The sequence below is a fragment of the Scylla paramamosain genome, chromosome 38, assembly GCF_035594125.1.
Source record: "Scylla paramamosain isolate STU-SP2022 chromosome 38, ASM3559412v1, whole genome shotgun sequence".
Taxonomy (NCBI): domain Eukaryota; kingdom Metazoa; phylum Arthropoda; class Malacostraca; order Decapoda; family Portunidae; genus Scylla; species Scylla paramamosain.
The window spans coordinates 5,979,765-6,002,826 of NC_087188.1; the positions used below are offsets into that span (position 1 = coordinate 5,979,765).

At 38.7% G+C, this 23,062-nt stretch overlaps 1 protein-coding gene across 2 annotated transcripts in view; it reads left to right on the forward strand.

The window, feature by feature from the left end:
- LOC135091623 (uncharacterized) overlaps nucleotides 1–23,062 on the forward strand; it is a 74,509-nt gene that overhangs the window by 36,009 nt on the left and 15,438 nt on the right. For both annotated transcript variants that reach the window (XM_063989390.1, XM_063989391.1), the window contains exons 6-10: nucleotides 6,642–6,760; nucleotides 6,890–7,072; nucleotides 8,744–8,810; nucleotides 18,115–18,243; nucleotides 20,121–20,256. In XM_063989390.1, the coding sequence (XP_063845460.1) occupies nucleotides 6,642–6,760; nucleotides 6,890–7,072; nucleotides 8,744–8,810; nucleotides 18,115–18,243; nucleotides 20,121–20,256 (634 nt within the window). The remainder of the gene's footprint in view (nucleotides 1–6,641; nucleotides 6,761–6,889; nucleotides 7,073–8,743; nucleotides 8,811–18,114; nucleotides 18,244–20,120; nucleotides 20,257–23,062) is intronic.

Sequence of the window (23,062 nt, forward strand, 5' to 3'; positions counted from 1 at the left end):
TCACCATCTATCATAGTTATCCATAAATTGATTTAACCTTTTCATAAAACTATTTATTGTCTCAGCACTCACCACAAATTTGCAGGAGCACTCAGTACAAATTTACAACTATATATAAAACTACCATAGGTAAATATGCACTGTGAAGCAGTGCATCCCCAACATACTGGCGGTGCATATTGTTTACATTAATGATTCATCCAATTTTGTTTATATGGTGATGACACACTGGTTGGTGATTAATAAATATACTATATAGCTTTCATTGTCCAAGAGTGATTTTATTTTTATAAAAATTAATTAAAGGAGACAGCATATCAACACAGTAGACCAAGAGCGGAAAGGCTCCTGCTGCTGCCATTAACATAATAAACAGAGCATGATGCAGCTCAGAGCTCATGTTTAAGCTTGTGGCTTGGCTCTAGGAAGGTTTATGATATTAGAAATAATTGTAAAGCAAAGTACTGAAGTTACATCATATTAAAGACTGAATTAGATAGCTACTTATGCAAACATCATAGTGTAATGACTCAACATACAAATCCACATCCCTATCAGTCAAGTCAATTAGGTGACCGTCCAAGGTCACTTGATCCTGGGCATTGCCTTACAATACAACATTCGTCTTAAAAGATACACAAGTATTTTTCAGGGTATTTTTTTAGGAAAAGAAGTGTGTCTTGTTACCTGTAAAATATGGTGTGTGTGTGTGTGTGTGTGTGTGTGTGTGTGTGTGTGTGTGTGTGTGTGTGTGTGTGTGTATATATATATATATATATATATATATATATATATATATATATATATATATATATATATATATATATATATATATATATATATATATATATATATATATATATATATATATATATATATATATATATATATATATATATATTACTCCCAGTGAGGTTTAAAGCACTGTTCAGAGGGTGCTATGAACTTATCATTAAACCCAGCTGTGACCTCACTGAACATTTCCCTTTGTGTCTCACAACACAAGGGGGCAGTCACAGCTTGTCCTCTAAAGACAACTCTCTTCCTCCACACAGAACTACAAGCACCTCATAACACACACACCCTTTACTCAAAAATTTTAGAATCATCATGGCGACTCCTACACCAGCCTCTGAGTCCCCATCTGGGGAGGGGACCATAAATGTCCCCAGGCCGGACTGGACTGCCTTTCTGTCGACAACCCTAAGTGTCTTGACACTCCCCTCAACTTTTTCTTCATTAACTTCTGCAACATTCGTGGTCTAAGATCTAATTTTAAATCTGTAGAACACCACCTCTCCTCTTCTAAACTTCATCTTCTTTTCCTCACTGAAACTCAGGTGTCTGAGGCAACTGACAGTAGCCCCTTTTCTGTTCCCTCCTACTTTCTCTATCCTCATTTTCGATCCAAAGCTGGATGCAGCGTTTATGTGCGCAATGACTTAACCTGCTCCCGTGCCCACGCTCTTGAATCTTCCAAGTTTTCCACCATCTGGCTACAACTACAGAATCACTCATACTAAATTTATCTGTGCTGTATACCTCTCACCTAACTCCTCTGACTATAAGAATTTCTTTGACTACTTAACTTCCAAAGTGGAGCACATTCTGACTCTCTTCCCTTTTGCAGAGATCTCCATTCTTGGAGACTTCAATGTTCACCACCAGCTTTGGCTTTCCTCTCCCTTCACTGACCATCCTGATGAACAAGCCTTCAACTTTGCTAACCTCCATTATTGGAGGTTAGCATTGGTGGAGCACCCTACTCGTATCCCTGACCGTCTTGGAGATACGCCCAACATTCTTGAACTTTTCCTGATCTCTAATCCTTCTGCTTATGCTGTCACCCTCTCTTCCGTTGGGCACCTCCAACCACAATCTCATATCTATATATTGTCCTATCGCTCCAATTCCTTCTCAGGATCCCCCCCTAAGCGAAGGTGCCTCTTGCATTTTGCCTCTGCTAGTTGGGGGACCTGAAAAGGTATTTTGCTGATTTTCCTTGAAATGACTACTGCTTCTGTGTCAGAGACCCGTCTTTGTGTGCTAAGCGCTAACAGGGGTGATAGTGTCTGGCATGGAGACATACATTCCTCACTCTTTTTCTCAACCTAAACCTTGGTTTAACACAGCTTGTTCTCATGCCATACATGATAGAGAGGTGGCCCACAAAAGGTACTTTAGCCTTCCATCACTAGAATCTCATGCACTTTATATTTCTGCCCGGAACCATGCCAAGTCTGTTCTCCAACTAGCCAAAAACTCCTTCATTAACAGAAAATGTCAAAAACCTTTCAAGATCTAACTCCCATCATGACTTCTGGCATCTAGCCAAAAATATTTCCAATAACTTTGCTTCTACTTTCCATCCTCTATTTCAACAAGATGGCACCACTACTATCATATCTATTTCTAAAGCTGAACTCTTCACTCAAACCTTTGCTAAAAACTCTACCTTGGACGATTCTGGGCTTGTTCCTCCTTCTCCTCCACCCCATCGCATTGATGTTTTCCATGCCCTCACTGGCCTAAACCCTCGGAAGGCTTATGGTCCTGATAGGGTCTCTCCTATTGTTCTCTGAAACTGTGCCTCTGTGCTTGCACCTTGCCTAGTCAAACTCTTTCAGCTCTGTTTGTCAACATCTACCTTTCCTTCTTGCTGGAAGTTTGTCTACATTCAACCTGTTCCTAAAAAGGGTGACCATTCTAATCCCTCAAACTACCGTCCTATTGTTTTAATTTCCTGCCTATCTAAAGTTTTTTAATCTATCCTCAACAGGAAGATTCTTAAACATCTATCACTTCACAACATTCTATCTGATCGCCAGTATGGGTTCCGTCAAGGCCGCTCTACTGGTAATCTGGCTTTCCTTACTGAGTCTTGGTCATCCTCTTTTAGAGATTTTGGTGAAACTTTTGCTGTTGCCTTGGACATATCAAAAGCTTTTGATAGAGTCTGGCACAAAGCTATGATTTCCAAACTACCCTCCTACAGTTTCCATCCTTCTCTCTGTAACTTCATCTCAAGTTTCCTTTCTGACCGTTCTATTGCTGCTGTGGTAGACGGTCACCGTTCTTCTCCTAAATCTATTAACAGTGGTGTTCCTCAGGGTTCTGTCTTGTCACCCACTCTCTTCTTATTATTCATTAATGATCTTCTAAACCAAACTTCTTGTCCTGTCCACTCCTACGCTGATGATACCACCCTGCACTTTTCCACGTCTTTTCATAGATGTCCAACCCTTCAGGAGGTAAACATATCACGCAGGGAAGCCACAGAACGCTTGACTTTTGATCTTTCTAAAATTTCTGATTGGGGCAGAGCAAACTTGGTATTGCTCAATTCCTCCTTCTATCAACTCAACACAACCTTCCAGACAACTATCCCCTCTTCTTCAGTAACACTCAACTGTCCCCCTCTTCTACACTGAACATCCTCGGTCTGTCCTTTACTTATAATCTGAACTGGAAACTTCACATCTCATCTCTAGCTAAAACAGCTTCTATGAAGTTAGGCATTCTGAGACGTCTCCACCAGTTTTTCTCACCGCTGCAGTGTTGCATATCTAGCTGTCTTCTACCGCTATTTTCATGCTAACTGCTCTTCTGATCTTGCTAACTGCATGCCTCCCCTCCTCCCATGGCCTCGCTGCACAAGACTTTCTTCTTTTTCACACTCGTATTCTGTCCACCTCTCTAATGCAAGAGTTAACCAGTATTCTCAATCATTCATCCCTCTCTCTGGTAAACTCTGGAACTCCCTGCCTGCTTCTGTATTTCCACCTTCTTATGACTTGAATTCCTTCAAGAGGGAGGTTTCAAGACACTTATCAATTTTTGACCACTGCTTTGACCCTTTTATGGGAATGGCATTTCAGTGGGCATATTTTTTTTATTGGATTTTTGTTGCCCTTGGCCAGTGGCCTTCCTACATAGAAAAAAAAAAAATATATATATATATATATATATATATATATATATATATATATATATATATATATATATATATATATATATATATATATATATATATATATTATATATATATATTATATATATATAATTTATTTATTTATGATCTTTGTTTATAGTTGGAGCTGTACATTCTCTAATATCTAGTAGTTGGAGTGTACTAGTAGTTAGTAGTTGTTTGAGTCTTGCTTAAGACACTTTTCTCTTTTGATTCTCGACCACAGTTTTTTTGGTTCATTAGTAATTTTTGTTAGTTCGTTTCCTTGACGTCCAGATTTCCTTTACTGGTACACTTACTTTTATTGCTTCATCCACTCTAATTCTAAACTTTGACCACATTTCCTCTATATCTTCCTCACCTAAGTACTCCTTCCAATTTATGTCCAGTTTACATCTCATCAGGTCATAGTGTGCTCTCTCTTACATGTATTCTTTGGTTTTACAAGACCTGTCTTGAATTTCTGCATCACAGGTGGAAGTAATGCAGGCATGATTACTTCACCCAGTGGGACTTTCTATTCTAATTTCTCTAACTGTTTCTTCCTCACTGGTAAATACTAGGTCTATAACACTTCCTCTTGCCTCCTCTCTATACCTTGTGATGTCCTTAATGTGTTGTGTCAAGATGCCGTCTCTCACTATCTCATCAAACTTGTACTCTATACTGTTTCATCCTCCTGTTGTGGTGTAGTTTATCCAGTTAATGTTTGGTACATTGAAATCCCATGAAATTATCGTGTATACTATTTGCTTATTGTTTATTTCTTTCACTAATTTCAGTAGTTTTTCCTTCTCACCGGTTCAACACTTGGACTTCTATATATGGATGTAATTAATATGGTTTCAGTCATTCCTTTTACCTCTGCATACAGATACTCGCAGTATTTTTGTTCCAAAGTTATACCATTAAAGTTTACATCTTTACATACATAAATTAGCAGGCCTCTACTTTCTTTCATTAGTAATATTTTTTCAATTATTTTATACTCATCAATACTATATTCCAATGATTATATATTAAATCTGAAATTCTTTGGTTTAATTTCTTGCAGTGCTGTGATGCAAGGCTTCTCTTCATTATCCTGTACTCTTGTTTTCAGTTCCCTTAGTTTATCTGGAGTAAGCACATCCACATTGTTGAACATAACATTAAATTTATTTACAATATTTTCAGGGGTTTGAGATGTACTTATATTGATCTGGCCTCCCTCCACTTGGTGGCCCTTTCCTTCCTGTATTATCAAGTTCCTCTTGTCCTCTATCATGTTCCTCGCTCCTGCTTTGCCCGTGTCCTATACTGGGTTCCTCATTCCCACATCGCCTGTGTCCTTTATCTCTGTGCCTTCCTCCATAATGTTGGGGTGCCTGGCCCTAACCTCACTGCTGGATCTCATTACATCTTCCTCTCTGTGCTGCCTTCTCCGTCTCACCAGGTGCCTGTCCCACAGGTCACCCCTCACCACATGGAAGTTTTCTCTCTCTCTGACTTGCATTCCTTAGTCTTGCTTCTTCTCTCAGCTCTGTATCCTTGTTTCTTTCCTCTTTGTTCATATCATGAGAGACAGTAACATTCCTTACTATTTCCCAGTGTTTGCTATTTGTGTCCTTTAATATGTAGGCATTTTTCATCACTCTGTACTTCAGTCTTGGTTACCTCAGTTGGTCTTCCCTTCTTGAGGTTGCTATTTCTGTCATCCTTGTTGGGCTCTCCATTATACTTCTTAATTCTTTTAATCCCCATCATATCATCCTCAGATATATCCACTCCAGCCACTTCACAAATTTCATGAATGATAATTTTGTCATGCTTAATTTTCTCTGACCTAAGACCAATATTAGCATTCCTGGTAATATGCTCAGGCACACCAATGACCATATGTTATTCTTCATGTCGAGTCTATTCTGTACTTCAGGTGCAGCTTTCTCCACAAGATCTTTGTCAATGTCCAACTTGCATTGAGCCTTTTGTTCATGTATCTGTTTCATCTCTTCCTTCAGTACATCCCTGTAAGGCTCTAGGGCAGGTTTGACATTGGTGCACACCCTCACCCTCACCTCAGTTATGTCACTAGCATTTTACTCCACACCTGCCAAATCCTTCCTCATTGTCTTAAACATCTCTTCTGAATCCATTTCCAGTAATTTGAGTTTTGACTCCATCTCATCTTGCCTTCCCTGGAGTGTTTGTTGTCATTTGTGATGCTATTTTACCACTGACCACATTGCATTTATTGCAATACCAGTGAAGGGATTCAAGTTCATGACTCATTAAGAACTTGTAAATTTTTATCTACATCAATGTTCTCACAGGTGATATGATGCCACATATCACATGAGTTGCACATTAAAGCATCATCTTTATTGCTTACATTAGCTTTGCAGGTGCTGCAAGTATTTGGCACAGTGCCCCACCTACTTCTTACGGTGCCAGCTGAGCTCTGTTTACCATTCGTCACGGACCTCAAGTATTTTATATGCACTCTTGCTATGGGTGTTTTCAGAACTTGTGCCGTCCTTGATTTATATGAAGGACTATATCCCAGTATACACTCAATAGACTCAAAAGTAACAAAGTATTGAAGTAAATGCAGGAGCTACACTGAACACATCCACTTGCTTCCTCTGCCAAAAATTATAAGAATATTATTTATCTCCATTTTACATTGCAGATGATTTCTGCTCAGTGAGCATCTGTGGAAGTCAAGGAACAGGAAACACTGACAAGAAAGAGATTGTCAGAACAGCTCACTCATTCCTGAAGAAAGCTTTCAATGGCCTTAATGAATCTGTAAGTTCTTTGCTGTTGTAGTTCTGTTGTTATTTTCCTTCCCAGTTTTCTTTCCTTAATTTGACTCCTTTTTATATGTGATGGGCAAAGTTAAAGTACATAAGAGGAGACAAATGGATGCCATTGCAGTGTGACTGGTTCATGCTGCAATTCCTGGAGCTGGAGAAGGAGCTGTACGGACAGGAGTCGGCCATCAGTGTGTTGGAGCGGTACAAGAGTGACCCTTGCCATGCCCCAGTGCATCACCTCGCCTACCACTTCTACAAGAACCTGGTTCCAGGATCAGTCATGGAGCAACTAATGGAGCTGGAGGTGCTTCTGTCTTCTCACTTCTCTTAATTCTTTTTACTCCATGTTTTGTTTTGTTGCAAGCTACCTGTGAGCAAGAGAGCAACTAATGGAGTTGGAGGTGCTTGTCTTCTCACTTATCTTAGTTCTTTTTTACTCCGTGTTTTGTTTTATTTTGTTCTGTTGTGATGAGTGAGTGAAGAAGAGAGTAATTTAGCTGGAGGTGCTTCTATCTTCTCACTTCTCTTAGTTCCTTGGTCATTCATTTCTCTATTTACTTTATATTGTGTGTTATGATAATTGAACTAACAAGAGGGCTAATAGTCAGTGCCAAGTGTTACAAAACTGTTGTGTGTGTTTTAAACATTGTGTTATACTGAGTTGCTGTGCAGTGCCTAGAAAATACACAGGCCATGATGAAAGTTCAAGCTATAGAGCTTCATAAGAAAGGTGAAACAAACAGAAAAATTAGCCATGCAGTTGCTGCCAATATAAAGACTGTGAAGTGAAATGGTGTGATGAGGGGTATGAGGATGTGCCTCACCATGACAGTCATGGTGCACCAGCCCACTAAGTTTGACAACACCTTGCATACTCTCAAAATACAGTTGAAGGTAAATCCACAGATTACAGTAAAACAGTTAAAAGAACACATTTGTTGGGTTGGTCCACCACCATGCTTGTAGTGAGGGACATCCTCGCATCCATCGTCATGCCATTTCTTTACCAACACACTCACATACACCATGCTGCATACAACTTTTTATCCTTTCCGAAGAATTTTTCTATTGTAATTTTAATTGCAAAAATCAGATTCACACAACCTTCTCTTTTCCTAAATAAATACAAATATAGTATGCAACTTTTAGAATTCTCAAATACAAATATGAATTGTTGTTTACGTGCAAAGAGAAATACATATTTGATCCTATCCGTGCCAAGTCTGAAGTGAAATCAACTCTAAGGTAAGTATTTCATGAAGCAGCTGAAATGGTAATTTGTAAGGTTATATAAGTGATATACTATATCATATATATATATATATATATATATATATATATATATATATATATATATATATATATATATATATATATATATATATATATATATATATATATATATATATATATATATATATATATATATATATATATATATATATATATATATATATATATATATATATATATATATATCAATAAAAGAACTTCTCCAAGGAAAGCTTAATCAGTAAAAATAGGAAGACAAATAAGTTAATGGCTAACCAGTTCATTTGTCTTCCTATTTTTACTCAGATTAAACTCAGTTTAAGATTTCCTAGTAGTAGTCCTTTTACTGAAATTTTAAGGAGATGCTGTGGTACGATATATCTTGTACAGTTGGCTCCATAATTTTCAGAACACATTATGGCAAGGTGAAGGTGCTACCTGACACGACCACACAGCGGAGGAGAAAATGTCCCCAGGGTTAGGTTAACAGGGATGGAGAAGCTGTTGGCAATGCTGCTTAAGACAAACACGTGCAGCATTGCCAACAGCTTTTCCATCCCAGCTATCCTAACCTTGGGGATATTTCCTGCTCTGTTGTGTGTTGTGCCAGACATTGCCCTCCCCTTGTTGTGATGAGTACCAAAATGTTTGGAGCTCACTGTATCAAATGACTCATGCATTGTAACAAGTGTCTCTCCGACAGCACATCAGTAGAGCGTGTCCCAAAGACCCCCTGGTGCTGGAGCAAGTGAACCTCTACCTTGACAGCTGTAAGTCCACTGCTTCATTTCCTCATTAGCTCCTCTCATTAGTTCAGTGTGCTGCATCAGAGTACACCTCTGAATGTCATTTACTCTATGTTTTTAAGTTATCACATATACAACATTTTTTTTTTTTTTTTTTTTTTTTTTTTTTTTTTTTTTTTTTTTTTTTTTTTTTTTACCCTAGAATATTTACCTGTGTCTTATCAACTGAGGGTCAGGATATGATATATTTACTCAGTACAAAGTAAGCAAGCCTGTTTCCTCAGCAGCCATGTGGTGCTGTAAGTTGTGATGACACTACATTCTGTGCTGCCACACTTGTTTAGAAGTGTAGACAGTGATGGTGTGTACTGCTTAACCAGTCCTGACATCTTTGTATTAGGGGCAGTAGTCGGGAGTGTCAGCAATGCAGATTGATAATATTAATGTTAATGATTCACAATTTTTGTGTTGGTGATTAACAGTGATTAGTTTTTATTAACAACAGCCAGTATTGGTGATGGAGGAGGTCGTTGGTGATATTTGGTAGTGTTAAGGTAAGTTCTGTAACTTAGCTTACCTTGATAACTTGTCAAAGTGTGTCTCTAAATTTCCTTGATTCTTGTGCATGAAAATGCTTTAACCAGAACCTGAATAGTTGTTCAGTGATGTGTACTGGCAAATGGGCTGAGGAGTGGAATTGTGAGGCATTGAGTAGTGTAGTCGTGTGAAAAGTTTTTAGGGAAAGGAAGTGTTTTTGGTGTTGATGGCCTTGGAGAAAGTGTATTGTAGGAGACACAGGAAAGGGCTATGGTATGTTCTGAAAGTATTGTCATATTGTTTCAAGTATTTGGGATTAACAGTTACAGTGAATGGAAGAGTCAAGATTGGTGAGGTGCAGAGTAAAGACAGGTAAAGTACTGTGACTGAGAAAAAAGGATCTTCAAACATAGGACACTGGATATAAGTGTAAAGAGAGGGAATGGTGATGAAGCATGGAACATGGGAATAATAGAGGAGAAACAGGTGAATGTTAGGAAACAAGGTGTTTGAGGAGAATGTGTGGAGTAACTTGGAGGGACATAAAGAATGAGGTAAGAAGAACTAGAGTTGGCTGGATGGGCAGATCAGTGTGTGTTTGGATGGTTTGGGCATGTGCAGAGGATGGAGGACAAAACTAGTAAAGATAATAGTGAAGTCAGATGTGCTCAGTGAAAGGTTAAGAGGAAGACCATGCCTGGAGTGAATGAACTGTGTTAAGAGAGCACTACATGAGAGAGGAATGACTGCAGCTAGCAAGAGTGATTCTGTGTGATAGAGGTGAATGGAGAGTGACCGTGGGGAGTGCATGAAAATGACATGGTCTCCTCAACCACTGGGAGGGGATGTAGACACACATGGAGGTGTCTATTAGCACATGGTCTGAGTTAGAGTGCAGGGGGACTCCATAGGAAGCAGCCTGCATCTGCTGTGGTCTCTGGATTAGAGTAGGTGCGGGATAGGGAAGAGTTATTAATCTTATTGTCTGTAGCTTTCCTGGATTTTTGCACTTCTTGACTGGGGGCTGTGTATTAAGTACAAGTAAACATCACCGGATGAACAATATTCTGTGGTTCGCCTCACTGCAAAAGTCTGCAACATATTGTAAAGCACCATTCTGTCTGATTTTTTTTTTTTTTTTTTTTTTTTTTATATATGTAGGAAGGACACTGGCCAAGGGCAACAAAAATCCAATAAAAAATATGCCCACTGAATTGCCAGTCCCATAAAAGGGTCAAAGCAGTGGTCAAAAATTGATGAATAAGTGTCTTGAAACCTCCCTCTTGAAGGAATTCAAGTCATAGGAAGGTGGAAATACAGAAGCAGGCAGGGAGTTTCAGAGTTTACCAGAGAAAGGAATGAATGATTGAGAATACTGGTTAATTCTTGCGTTAGAGAGGTGGACAGAATACGGAAGAAAGTCTTGTGCTGCTGGGGGGGTGAGAAAAACTGGCAGAGATGTCTCAGAAAGCCTAACTTCATAGAAGCTGTTTTAGCTAGAGATGAGATGTGAATTTTCCAGTTCAGATTATAAGTAAAGGACAGACCGAGGATGTTCTGTGTAGAAGAGGGGGACAGTTGAATGTCATTGAAGAAGAGGGGATAGTTTTCTGAAAGGTTGTGTCGAGTTGATAGGTGGAGGAGTTGAGTTTTTGAGGCATTGAACAATACCAAGTTTGCTTTAGATCATTAATGAATAATAAGAAGAGAGTGGATGACAGGACAGAACCCTGAGGAACACCACTGTTAATAGACTTAGGAGAAGAACAGTGACCGTCTACCACAGCAGCAATAGAACGGTCAGAAAGGAAATTTGAGATGAAGTTACAGAGAGAAGGATAGAAACCATAGGAGGGTATTTTGGAAATCAAAGCTTTGTGCCAGACTTCATCAAAAGCTTTTGATATGTCCAAGGCAACAGCAAAAGTTTCTTTAGATAGGTAGGAAATTAAAGCAATAGGATGGTAGTTTGAGGAATTAGAACGGTCACCCTTTTTAGGAACAGGTTGAATGTAGGCAAACTTCCAGCAAGAAGGAAAGGTAGATGTTGACAGACAGAGCTGAAAGAGTTTGGCTAGGCAAGGTGCAAGCATGGAGGCACGGTTTCGGAGAACAATAGGAGGGACCCCATCAGGTCCATAAGCCTTCCGAAGGTTTAGGCTAGCGAGGGCATGGAAAACATCATTGCGAAGAATTTTAATAGGTGGCATGAAGTAGTCAGAGGGTGGAGGAAAGGGAGGAACAAGCCCAGAATCGTCCAAGGTAGAGTTTTTAGCAAAGGTTTGAGCAAAGAGTTCAGCTTTAGAAATAGATGTGATAGCAGTGGTGCCATCTGGTTGAAATAGAGGAGGGAAAGAAGAAGCAAAGTTATTGGAGATATTTTTGGCTAGATGCCAGAAATCACGAGGGGAGTTAGATCTTGAAAAGTTTTGACATTTTCTGTTAATGAAGGAGTTTTTAGCTAGTTGGAGAACAGACTTGGCATGGTTCCAGGCAGAAATATAAAGTGCATGAGATTCTGGTGATGGAAGGCTTAAGTACCTTTTGTGGGCCATCTCTCTATCATGTATAGCATGAGAACAAGCTGTGTCAAACCAAGGTTTAGAAGGTTTAGGACGAGAAAAAGAGTGAGGAATGTATGCCTCCATGCCAGACACTATCACCTCTGTTATGCGCTCAGCACACAAAGATGGGTCTCTGACACGGAAGCAGTAGTCATTCCAAGGAATATCAGCAAAATACCTCCTCAGGTCCCCCCAACTAGCACAGGCAAAATGCCAGAGGCGCCTTCGCTTAGGGGGATCCTGAGGAGGGATTGGAGCGATAGAACAAGATAAAGATACGAGATTATGATCGGAGGAGCCCAACGGAGAAGAAAGGGTGACAGCATAAGCAGAAGGATTAGAGGTCAGGAAAAGGTCAAGAATGTTGGGCGTATCTCCAAGACGGTCAGGAATACGAGTAGGGTGTTGCACCAATTGCTCTTGGTCATGGAGGATAGCAAAGTTGTAGGCTAGTTCACCAGGATGGTCAGTGAATGGAGAGGAAAGCCAAAGCTGGTGGTGAACTTTGAAGTCTCCAAGAATGGAGATCTCTGCAAAAGGGAAGAGGGTCAGATGTGCTCCACTTTGGAAGTTAAGTAGTCAAAGAATTTCTTATAGTCAGAGGAGTTAGGTGAGAGGTATACAGCACAGATAAATTTAGTTTGAGAGCAACTCTGTAGTCGTAGCCAGATGGTGGAAAACTCGGGAGACTCAAGAGCGTGGGCACGAGAGCAGGTTAAGTCATTGCACACATAAACGCAGCATCCAGCTTTGGATCGAAAATGAGGATAGAGAAAGTAGGAGGGAACAGAAAAGGGGCTACTGTCAGTTGCCTCAGACACCTGAGTTTCAGTGAGGAAAAGAAGATGAGGTTTAGAAGAGGAGGGGTGGTGTTCTACAGATTGAAAATTAGATCTTAGACTGTGAATGTTGCAGAAGTTAATGAAGAAAAAGTTGAGGGGGGTGTCAAGACACTTAGGGTCATCGACAGAAAGGCAGTCCGACCTGGGAACATTTATGGTTCCCTCCCCAGATGGGAACTCCGAGGCTGGTGTAGGAGTTGCCATGATGATTTTAAAATTTTTGAGTGAAGGGTGTGTGTGTTATTAGGTGCTTGTAGTTTTGTGTGGAGGAAGAGAGTTGTCTTTAGAGGGCAGGCTGTGACTGCCGCCTTGTGTTGTGAGACACAAAGGGAAACATTCAGTGAGGTCACACCTGGGTTTAATGATAAGTTCACAGCACCCCTTGAACAGTGATTTAGACCTCACTGGGAGTTATTATCATTTCGGCTGGTGTCTACTGCCTCCTCCAATACTATACCTATAGTATAGTACATATCATTACTTGCAGTGTTGGCCACAATTTTCCCTAACACCATTGCTTGGTCACATGTTTTCTCCACATTATTATTATTGGCGTTTCACATCAGATGGATATATTCTGCACATACACATGCACGCACGCACATGCACACTATGCAACAGCCGCAGCAGCCACCCTTGAATGATATGCAGAGAAAGAGAGGAAACTGGACATCACATGGTTATGTCTGGTTTCATCAAGCTACCAGATGATGATTAGGAAAACTGAACCTACTTTCAAGTTAAAAAAACATTGCTGCATCTCTTGAGTATAAATTGGTTACAGTAGACTATTTGTAAAATATGAAAAATAAATAAATAAATAAATAAATAAAAGTGAGTAAACATTTTCTTTCCATTTCTTCAACTCCCTGTTGTTTCTGTGATGTTGCTGGCATTGAATTATGTCACTGTCTCAGAATCAGCACATTGTTATTGACATATGACATGTAACAACACAAAAATATACAGGTGCTGACGAGTGACAGTAACATAAAGCTTGCCTGTGTAACAGTGGAGTGCAGGGAGACAAGAAGAGAAATTATTTCCATTGAACTGGTAATTCAATCATGTTCTTGATAAGCAGCAATGTTTTGTGAACACCATGATAGGCTTAGTTTTCCTAAATATCACCATGGAAGGTTGATAATATCCACTGATGGGAGTGGTGGCTTCACCTTTCATTTAAGGTGGAAGCTTGGGGTTGCACCCTGTATTTTTATAGTATGTAACACACACACACACACACACACACACACACACACACACACACACACACACACACACACACACACACACACCTATTTAGATAAAGAGATGAAGAAAATTATAACAAGCATGATATGTCCTAAATTGGAATGTGCAGCAGTAGTTTGGGTCCACATAGAAAAACATACATGGAAACTGGAAAGAATACAGAGGATAGCGACAATGATGGTACCAGAATTGAAACACTTAAGCAATAAAAAAAAAACTGGAAGAGATGGGTTTACCAACACTACAAGAGAGAAGGGAAAGAGGAGACATGATAACTGTACAAATAGTAAACAACATAGAAAGAATAGACAGAAATAACTTGGTACCACAGATGGAGGAGGGAAAGAGACAGACAAGGGGGCATGGGAGGAAAATAAAGAAGAGTGGATGTTCAGGCGACATCAAGAAATGCAGCTTCCTGTATAGAACCGTTGAAATCTGGAATGATTTGAAGGAAGAGGGTTGTGGCAAATAGTGTACACATGTTTAAAGAGAAACTGGATAAATATGGTTATGGAGACGGGACAAAATGAGCTTTGGCTCTTGCCTTGTACAATACAACTAGGTAAATGCATGCACAAACTGCCCACCTTAGAAGAGAGAGAGAGAGAGAGAGAGGTGACCTGACTGCCTTATACTGAATTTTGTTGGGCTGTGAAAAATTGGACTGAGGTGATTTGGTGGTGAAAGACTTTAGAAGCACAAGAGGGCATAGGAAAAAGGTGGAGGGATATTAAGAAGAGCAGTTTCTTGCAAAGGACTGCAGGAATCTGGAAAGAGCTGCAAAAAGTAGTAAATGCAATAACTATACATTATTTTAAGGAAAAACTGGATAAAAGTAGAGATTGAGACAGGATAACAAGCTTAGACTCCTCCTCTCATAAACCACAACTAGATAAACTAGATAAATACACATTATTACATTATTACTACTATTGCTGTTGTTATTATTATTATTATTATTATTATTATTATTATTATTATTATTATTATAGTATTTTGATAGATAATTTTGAGAGAGAGAGAGAGAGAGAGAGAGAGAGAGAGAGAGAGAGAGAGAGAGAGAGAGAGAGAGAGAGAGAGAGCATTACGAACCCACTAGTAGATGTTATGAATATTACTGTGTGTTTGCAATGGACCAATACCTATTTACTTAGCTAAGGGAGGTTTAGCCACACTGAAAAAAATGTTACCAGGATCAGAGCCAGGGACCCAACTCACATGTATCCCACCAAACACTTTCTCCAAAGTCAACCCTTTTGGAAGTGGTTTCATTTAGTAGTTGAATTGTAATGCAAAACAGGCGACAGCAAAATTATAGTTCTAAAGTAATTATTCGTGATTGTAAGGAAAACAAGTGAAATTCATATGAGATGATAAAGCCAGTGATTGCTTCTACAATTTTCCAGAATCTGTTGTGATTTGAAGCCACTTAGGATATCAAAGTAAATTTTGAAATGGATGCTTTTTGTAAGTCAAATGTTTTTATTTTTTTTTTTATTTATTTTTTATTTTTATACAGTATTTTTGTAACTAGGAATCCCATTCCCTGATTATTAAAGAGCACAGAGGACAGGCCAATGTATGAGAAAATCCCACTGAATAAGACTTGATTCACCATTTACTAAAAGTCAGGTAATTGCAAGAAGTAGCCTTCTCAGTGGAAACTGAACATCCACACAAAGTTACTAGCAGTGTTAGATGGAATTCAGAAATTCTACTGTATGGAGACAAGTTCACTCTACATACCACATGCTCTTCTCAGCAAATAAAACTATAATAAAACCTTTACCTATATGATATATCCATATAGCATTGCAGGCCAATAGCCTTTTGTCAGCATATAAATTTATGATAAATGTACTTTTACTTAAGTGATGTGTACCTATATAACATTACAGGCTAACAGCTTCTGTCAGGAAATAAATCTGTAGCCATTACATAAACTGTATAATATATCCATATAGCATTGCAGGCTAATAGCCTGTGTCAGCAAAGAAAAGTATAATAGATATATAATTACATAAACTATATTTATATTTATAAAGCATTGCAGGCTAATAGCCTGTGTCAGCAAATAAGTGTAATAAATATACATTTACACTGGCTACATAATATATCTATATAACAATGTAGGCTAATAAGCTTTGTCTGCAAATAATGCTAGGACATTCACTGTCCATATGCAAGATTTAGTGTGCACTGTATAAAAATTTATTCTCTAATCTATTATGTCAGTTCCTCAGTAAAATCATACAATTTATATTTGTCTGGCTTTCTTGCACAGTCATCCTTAGTAATTCCTAATATTATAGGGGGACTGTACTTACAAGCAGTACTTTTTTCTTATCATTATTTTTGGTGGGTACTACATGATAATTCAGTCATGTCCTCATTATCTTTAGTCCAGTACACCTGGTATGATCTCTTACCTTTCAGTGACTGCTTTTATCTCTGGTGACATGCCTTTTCTTATGCGATCTACTGTACCTATGCCAGCAATTCCTTGTGTTTGAAGCCACTCAAACAACTCTAGGCTGGCACACAGTCTGTCTTGACTACCACTAAGGTCTACAAATTCTTGTATCTGACTTACAAGAATCTTCACTGTTGGAAGTGACCCACAGATGTAGTGGGGTCCAGGATCTCCAGAGGATCTACCTGAGTATACTATCATCCTGAAGGTGAATGTAATTCTTACCACATTCACAAATGTATACAACAGGCCATATCACTTAGGTTTGCTCTTATTGTACTGCCTGAATCCTATTTGATTTCTACAGGAATATAAAGTTTAATCAGTGGTTGAGAAGTCAGCTGGTTCCAACACTGAACAGGCATGGTCATTAAAATTTTTAAAAAGATTCCTGACTGCAGCAAACCAGTCATGTAGCAATCTCTGATGTCTGGTATCAACATTGTCAAAAGTTAGGTTTGCATGTAAAAATCCAAATCTATTCACAGACATTACTGCACCAAATACAGGGTAACCAAATTCTTCCCTGAAAAGTGTTTAATATTTGTTTTGGCATAATAAACCATGTGCATACAAGAAAATAAATAAATAAAATCAATGCAATCTGTTACCCTGATGTGTGATGGGAGTTTATCATTATTTGACGGCCTCTGATAAATTGCAATTTTCTGATTAGTATGGTGCACAATATTGGAAATCATATCAGATTTGAGCAAGTCCCATGCCATTTCTTCTGAATTTACTGACCTCACGTCTTTAAACAACTGGTCATTGAACTAACTAATCTGTTTCTAACTAATGTCTTCCTATTTCTCCATAGGAGCCACTCTTCATAATAATTATGAAGAGTGGCTCCCACAGAGAAATAACAAGACATTAGTAAGAAACAGGTTAGTTGATTCCTTGACCAGCTGTTTAGATAAAAGTAAATATGATAATTTTGTATTACCAGGCAAGCTACAGGAATATCCAGTGTTGTAGAATGTTTGAAAGGAGATGTGAGGTCAGTTGATTCAAAAGAAATGGTCAACTCATTGATCACTGATTTTCATCTGTTGTCATATTGTGTTTTTTAGTGATCAAAAGAAAAGTATAAAATATCATAAATTAGGCTGATTCTTTTGCATGTTTTTTTACATGGTCATTTTTTATCAAATTTTGATTGACAGTAAGAATAATTTCTTAAAACTCTCTCTCTTGCTTAGAATTTTGTTTTATTTTGAAAAAAATCAACTAGGGTGGTTAATTTTCAACCCATGCTGCATGGAATAGGGTTAAGGGGCAAGGATAAACCAGTGTATACTGATGGGCTTGCCAAAAATAGGATGTAGCTTATAATTATGCTTGTGCTTCTTCAGTGCTGGAAAATGAAGTAATATTTTGCATTTGCATCCATTGAGCTTTTATGTTGTACTTGCTCGTGTTTTATTTCTTTCACTTCTCTTTCAAATAGAGTGTGATTAAAACCTTTGTATTATATTTGAATATCCAGCAGTGTCATCAAAATGGGGTTTGAAATAAAAATGGTTTAGTAGTCATTAAGAATAGAACTTAAGCTGCAAGAAGCCAGTAAACCTGAAAGTGTCAGTTCCTAAGAAGTGCAGCTGTATTGCATGTTTGTCTGTGTATGGATAGCTTTGTGCCTTGCCTCACAGTGGAGCATGGAGGGCCAGCACAGGAGAGGGCCATGATGAGGATGAGGAGTGCTGAGAGTGACACTGGCCAGGAAAGCAGTGATGAGTGTCCTCCAGGCCCTGCAAATGCCTCCTGCACACTGAAGACAAGTGAGTGCTGTGGTGTTTCTTGGCATTTGGTAGGAATACTCTGTTCTGTGCAGCTTCCTTTTGCTACACTTATGAACATTTGTAGATATTGTTTGCCTCAAGACATTCATTTTACAGATATTCCTAAGTATGGCTCTGTTTTTGTTGGTATATTCTTTAAAGCATGATGTGTTTTAAGGCGTCTTCTTCAGTTCTTCACAAGCGCCTTGGAAACTGTCATTTTCCGACGCATGCCTTTCGAGCAGGTCTCCTGGAAGCTTCCGAACCTTATATCTACCCTGGGCCACAAGATTTCTAAGGGCTTGCAAGAAATGTGGGTGGGCAGCAGGGTGGAGTGAAAGACAGCCACTCACAGGCAGTGATGTAAACATATTAGGTGAAGACAAGCTGATGTGCATGTATTGTTTTAGATATAATCTCAAACATACAGAATTATCTGCATACAAGTCAGTCATGAGAGAAAACCATTAATAAAACTGTGTAGCGTGAATTGCTTCTAATTGAAGTGAACAGTATCATTTGCTTACAATGAGCTTGGAACAGTCAAGCCTTCCAGCAGCATGCAGCTTTCTGGCAGGGCAGGTAAAGGTGTCTGAATGGCCTTCCTGTCTTGGCCCATGACTCCCAATGCATCATTGTGTTCAGGTACAATGCCATAGTGCAGTGTGAGGTCATGACTGATACAACCAGTTCACGCTAAGATACTCTTCAGAGTGGCTAGTATTTGCACATGTGATGAAGACAGGTCTGAAGAAGCGATACACAGGATAGAACATGGCGGAATCTGAGTACCAGGGCAGGGGATCTTGCTCTCACCTCTGAATGATCTGTGACCTGGAGAGGTGCTAAACCTGCTCCCTGCATCACAGTTTCCCCTTGCTTCATAATTGATAATAATAGAACATAGTTCATTATATTATTATAATATTTGTAGTCTGTCTAGACAGACCAGGATAATAAATAGGGATACCTAAGAGATGAACACACCTAAAACATGGAAATAGTGTGAAAAAACAGCAAGGAGATGCTTTGACATTGCATTTCATAACTGCTGTATGTACATTACCATGCATCAAGTTTTAGTAGTCATATTTGGCCAACATCAGGCATCATTTTGACCCAGAATGTCTTATTACTGTATGCCTGTTCTTTAAATGTAACAACCATTAAACAAGAATAACCAGTGTGTCTACCTGTCTCTTTCCTTCAATCAGAAAAAAAGAAAAAAAAAACAAAGAATTGACCCATGCAGTTACTTTCATTAAACTGACAATATCACAAGGCCTAGAAGACTAGCTATTCACTTCTGAATAGCATAAATTTCAATGAGTGAGTAGTTAAGGCTGTTCCAGTCTCTGTGAGGGACACATTGCCAATGAACTGTATGACACTTTTTTTCCTTGGGTAACACACCAGGCAACTCTGCTGGTCTGTTCTTCAGTGGTCAACTGGGTGGAACTCCAAGGGGCTAAAAATCTAAGCCCTTATATGAACTGAAGAAGACGCCTATGGTAGTAAAGGTTATCTTCTGAGTGAAAAGAATGTGAAGAGCAATAATGGAGTGTTCAGGCAGTTGAGATGGTGTGTGTGTGTGTGTGTAGACCAATGTTCATTGTGTTATGTAATGTATAGTTTATTGTATTTTCATGTGTACTATAATAAAGTAAGTTTTTATTTTTACTTATTTACTTATATATTTTATTTATTTATTTATTTATTTATTTATTTACTTATTGTATATATTTTATTTATTTATTTATTTATTTATTTATTTATTTATTTATTTATTGTGTGTGTGTGTGTGTGTGTGAATCCATGAGCACAGACATGGAGCTGATGGGGTACCAGTGTTAGAATAACAGTGAGTTCACCTGCAGCAGGGAAGGTGGAGGTGCTGATGAGGTGCCTGATGCTGCTTGTGGCAATGCTGGACTACTCAACCTACACCTGGGACCTGCAGCCGTGGCAGAAGCTGACGCAGGTGTTGACCAAATTTTACCAGGCCTGGGTCCGGTACGTGTCTTGCAGGCTTACTTTTCTTGCAGTCTTTTGAGTGGCTAGTTAACTCTTTTGTGCTTGTGGTCATCCTTTGTTCACTTGACTCCTCTTGGCCACAGAACTATTTAATAGACTGTAGCATATAAAAGTTATTAGTAATTATGGTAAAAATTACGCAGCAGTGAGAGGGTTAATGATTTTTTTCTTGGGGATTTCACTTGTTTTTGATTTCCAATGTGGAAGTCATCAGCATTCCAGACTTCACCATTTCATGAGGCCAGGTTATGTGTACAAGTCATCTTTTGTTGTCACAAGAGAAGTGAAGTGCTCAGTTTGGCTGTCACCAGGTCTATGAATCTGAATTTGCAATTCTTTCCTCTTCCTTTTTTGGGAGAGAATTAATGGGCTTTTTCTCTTTTCTGAATTTGTTCCTGGCCCTGGTGTGTCTGCCTTGTGCATTAAAAAAAGTTATAGAAATAGTATGTTGTTGGTGCCATCCATCAGTGTGGGAAGGCATTAACCAGGTAGGCTTTCAGTAACACAGTGGTCTGCTGGCTTACCCCCTCATCCCTATACTGTCTGGACACCACACTAACATTCCTCCAAGGCAGGCACTGTTATTCCTATTTACTATCCTTTACTTACAGCATTTTCTGTTTTACTATTTATTTATTTACTTATTTATTTATTTGTGGGTATTTACTTAGTTGTATTTTCCTTGTATTTACCTAGTTGTATTGTACAGGGTACAAGCTAAAGCTCATTTGTCCCGTCTCCATATCTGCAGTTATCCAATTTCTTTTTAAATTGGCTCACACTGACAGCTGTAACCGCCTCCTCACTTAATCTATTCCAGAGGTCAATGCTTCAATACAGGAAACTATATTTCTTGATGTCACTGAGATATTTACTCTTCTTAATGTTTTTTTGTATGTCCTCTCGTACATCTTGTTCCCTCATCCATATGCATCTCCAAAACTTGCCTGTCGGCCTTTTTCATACAGTTTATTAATTTGTACATTGTTATTAAGTCTCCCCTTTCTCTTCTCTCTTCTAATGTTACTAATCTTGTTTCTTCCAGTCACTCTTCCTAAGTCTTTTCCATCAATTCTGGCACCCTCTTCGTTTCTGTCCTCTGTGTTGTTTCCAATTTCCTTGTATTCTTCTACCTATGTGGAGACCAAGCGACTGCAACATACTCCAGATTGGGGCATATCATGGTTGTATTTATTTTTTTCATTGTATCCATGTCCATGTAGGTGAAAGCCACTCTAGTTACTTGAGGGGAGTGGATGCTTGTTACTCTTAGAGGTGACATTAATTTTTTCCAATACACATGATTTTTTGTGTGCATGTATCTTAGTATGTAGAGCATGAAACCCTTAATTTTCATTGAGATCTGCTCATTAGTTTTGGAGAAAAATATATTTGACACTCAAAATGTAAAAAAATGGCATCATTATCACTTGAATTTCTCAATTGTTTTTCAACCAACTGCTTCAAAAATCATTCTCTATAATACACATACACATTTCCTCATTTCCCTTAAAAATGGATTTTCGATAAGACATTTCACACAGAAATAAGACAAACAGTGACATCAATGACAAAAATGTTCTATTTTGGCAAAGAAAATTTCCCACAATATGAACAACTTTTTTTCTTTAATCTGTTCTTGGGGAAAAAAGCCTTTCTTCCCCTTTCCAGAGATACCTTTACATCTGCATTGTCTTGTAAGTCAGTGGTGAAATTGCACTTGAAATGTGGAAAATACAAGTTTTGAGATATGAGATGTTTTCTTCCAAGGAGTGTATCATTGCATGTGTTGGTTTTTTCAATAAAATTTTACAAATCATAGGAAAAAAAATGACAGCCAAAAGTAAACCAGTGTTTATTATCATGCTTGGGTCTAATTGGCACCTGGTCCCATCCTATTTTTTTTAACAAAGGAGGGACACCAGCCAAGGGCAACAAAAATCCAATAAAAAAGACCCACTGAGATGCCAATCCCTGAATAGGGTCAAAAATTGAAGGATAAGTGTCTTGAAACCTCCCTCTTGAAGGAGCTCAAGTCATAGGAAGGTGGAAATACAGAACCAGGCAGGGAGTTCCAGAGTTTACCAGAGAAAGGGATGAATGATTGAGAATACTGGTTAACTCTTCCATTAGACAGGTGGACAGAATAGGAGTAAGAAAAAGAAGAAAGTCTTTTGCAGCAAGGCCGCGGGAGGAGGGGAGGCATGTAGTTAGCTAAATCAGAAGAGTTGTTAGCTTGAAAATATCAGTTGAAGATAGCAAGAGATACAACATTGTGGTGATGAGGAAGAGGCTGAAGACAGTCAGTTAGAGGAGAGGAGTTGATGAGATGAAAAGCTTTTGATTCCACCCTGTCTAGAAGAGTGGTATGTGTGGAACTCCCCCAGACATGTGAAGCATACTCCATACATGGACGGATAAGGCTCTTGTACAGAGTTAGCAGCTGGAAGGGTGAGAAAAACTGGTAGAGATGTCTCAGAATGCCTAACTTCATAGAAGCTGTTTTAGCTAGAGATGAGATTTGAAGTTTCCGGTTTAGATTATAAGTAAAGGATAGACCGAGGGTGTCCAGTGAAAAAGAGTGGGACAGTTGAGTGTCATTGGAAAAGAAGGGATAATTGTCTGGAAAGTTGATAAATGGAGAAATTGAGTTTTTGAGGCATAGAACAATACTAAATTTGCTCTGCCTCAGTCAAATTTTAGAGAGATCCAAAGTTAAGCATTCTGTGGCTTCCCTGCATGAGCTGTTTACCTCCTGAAGAGTTGGACTTCTACAAAAAAGATG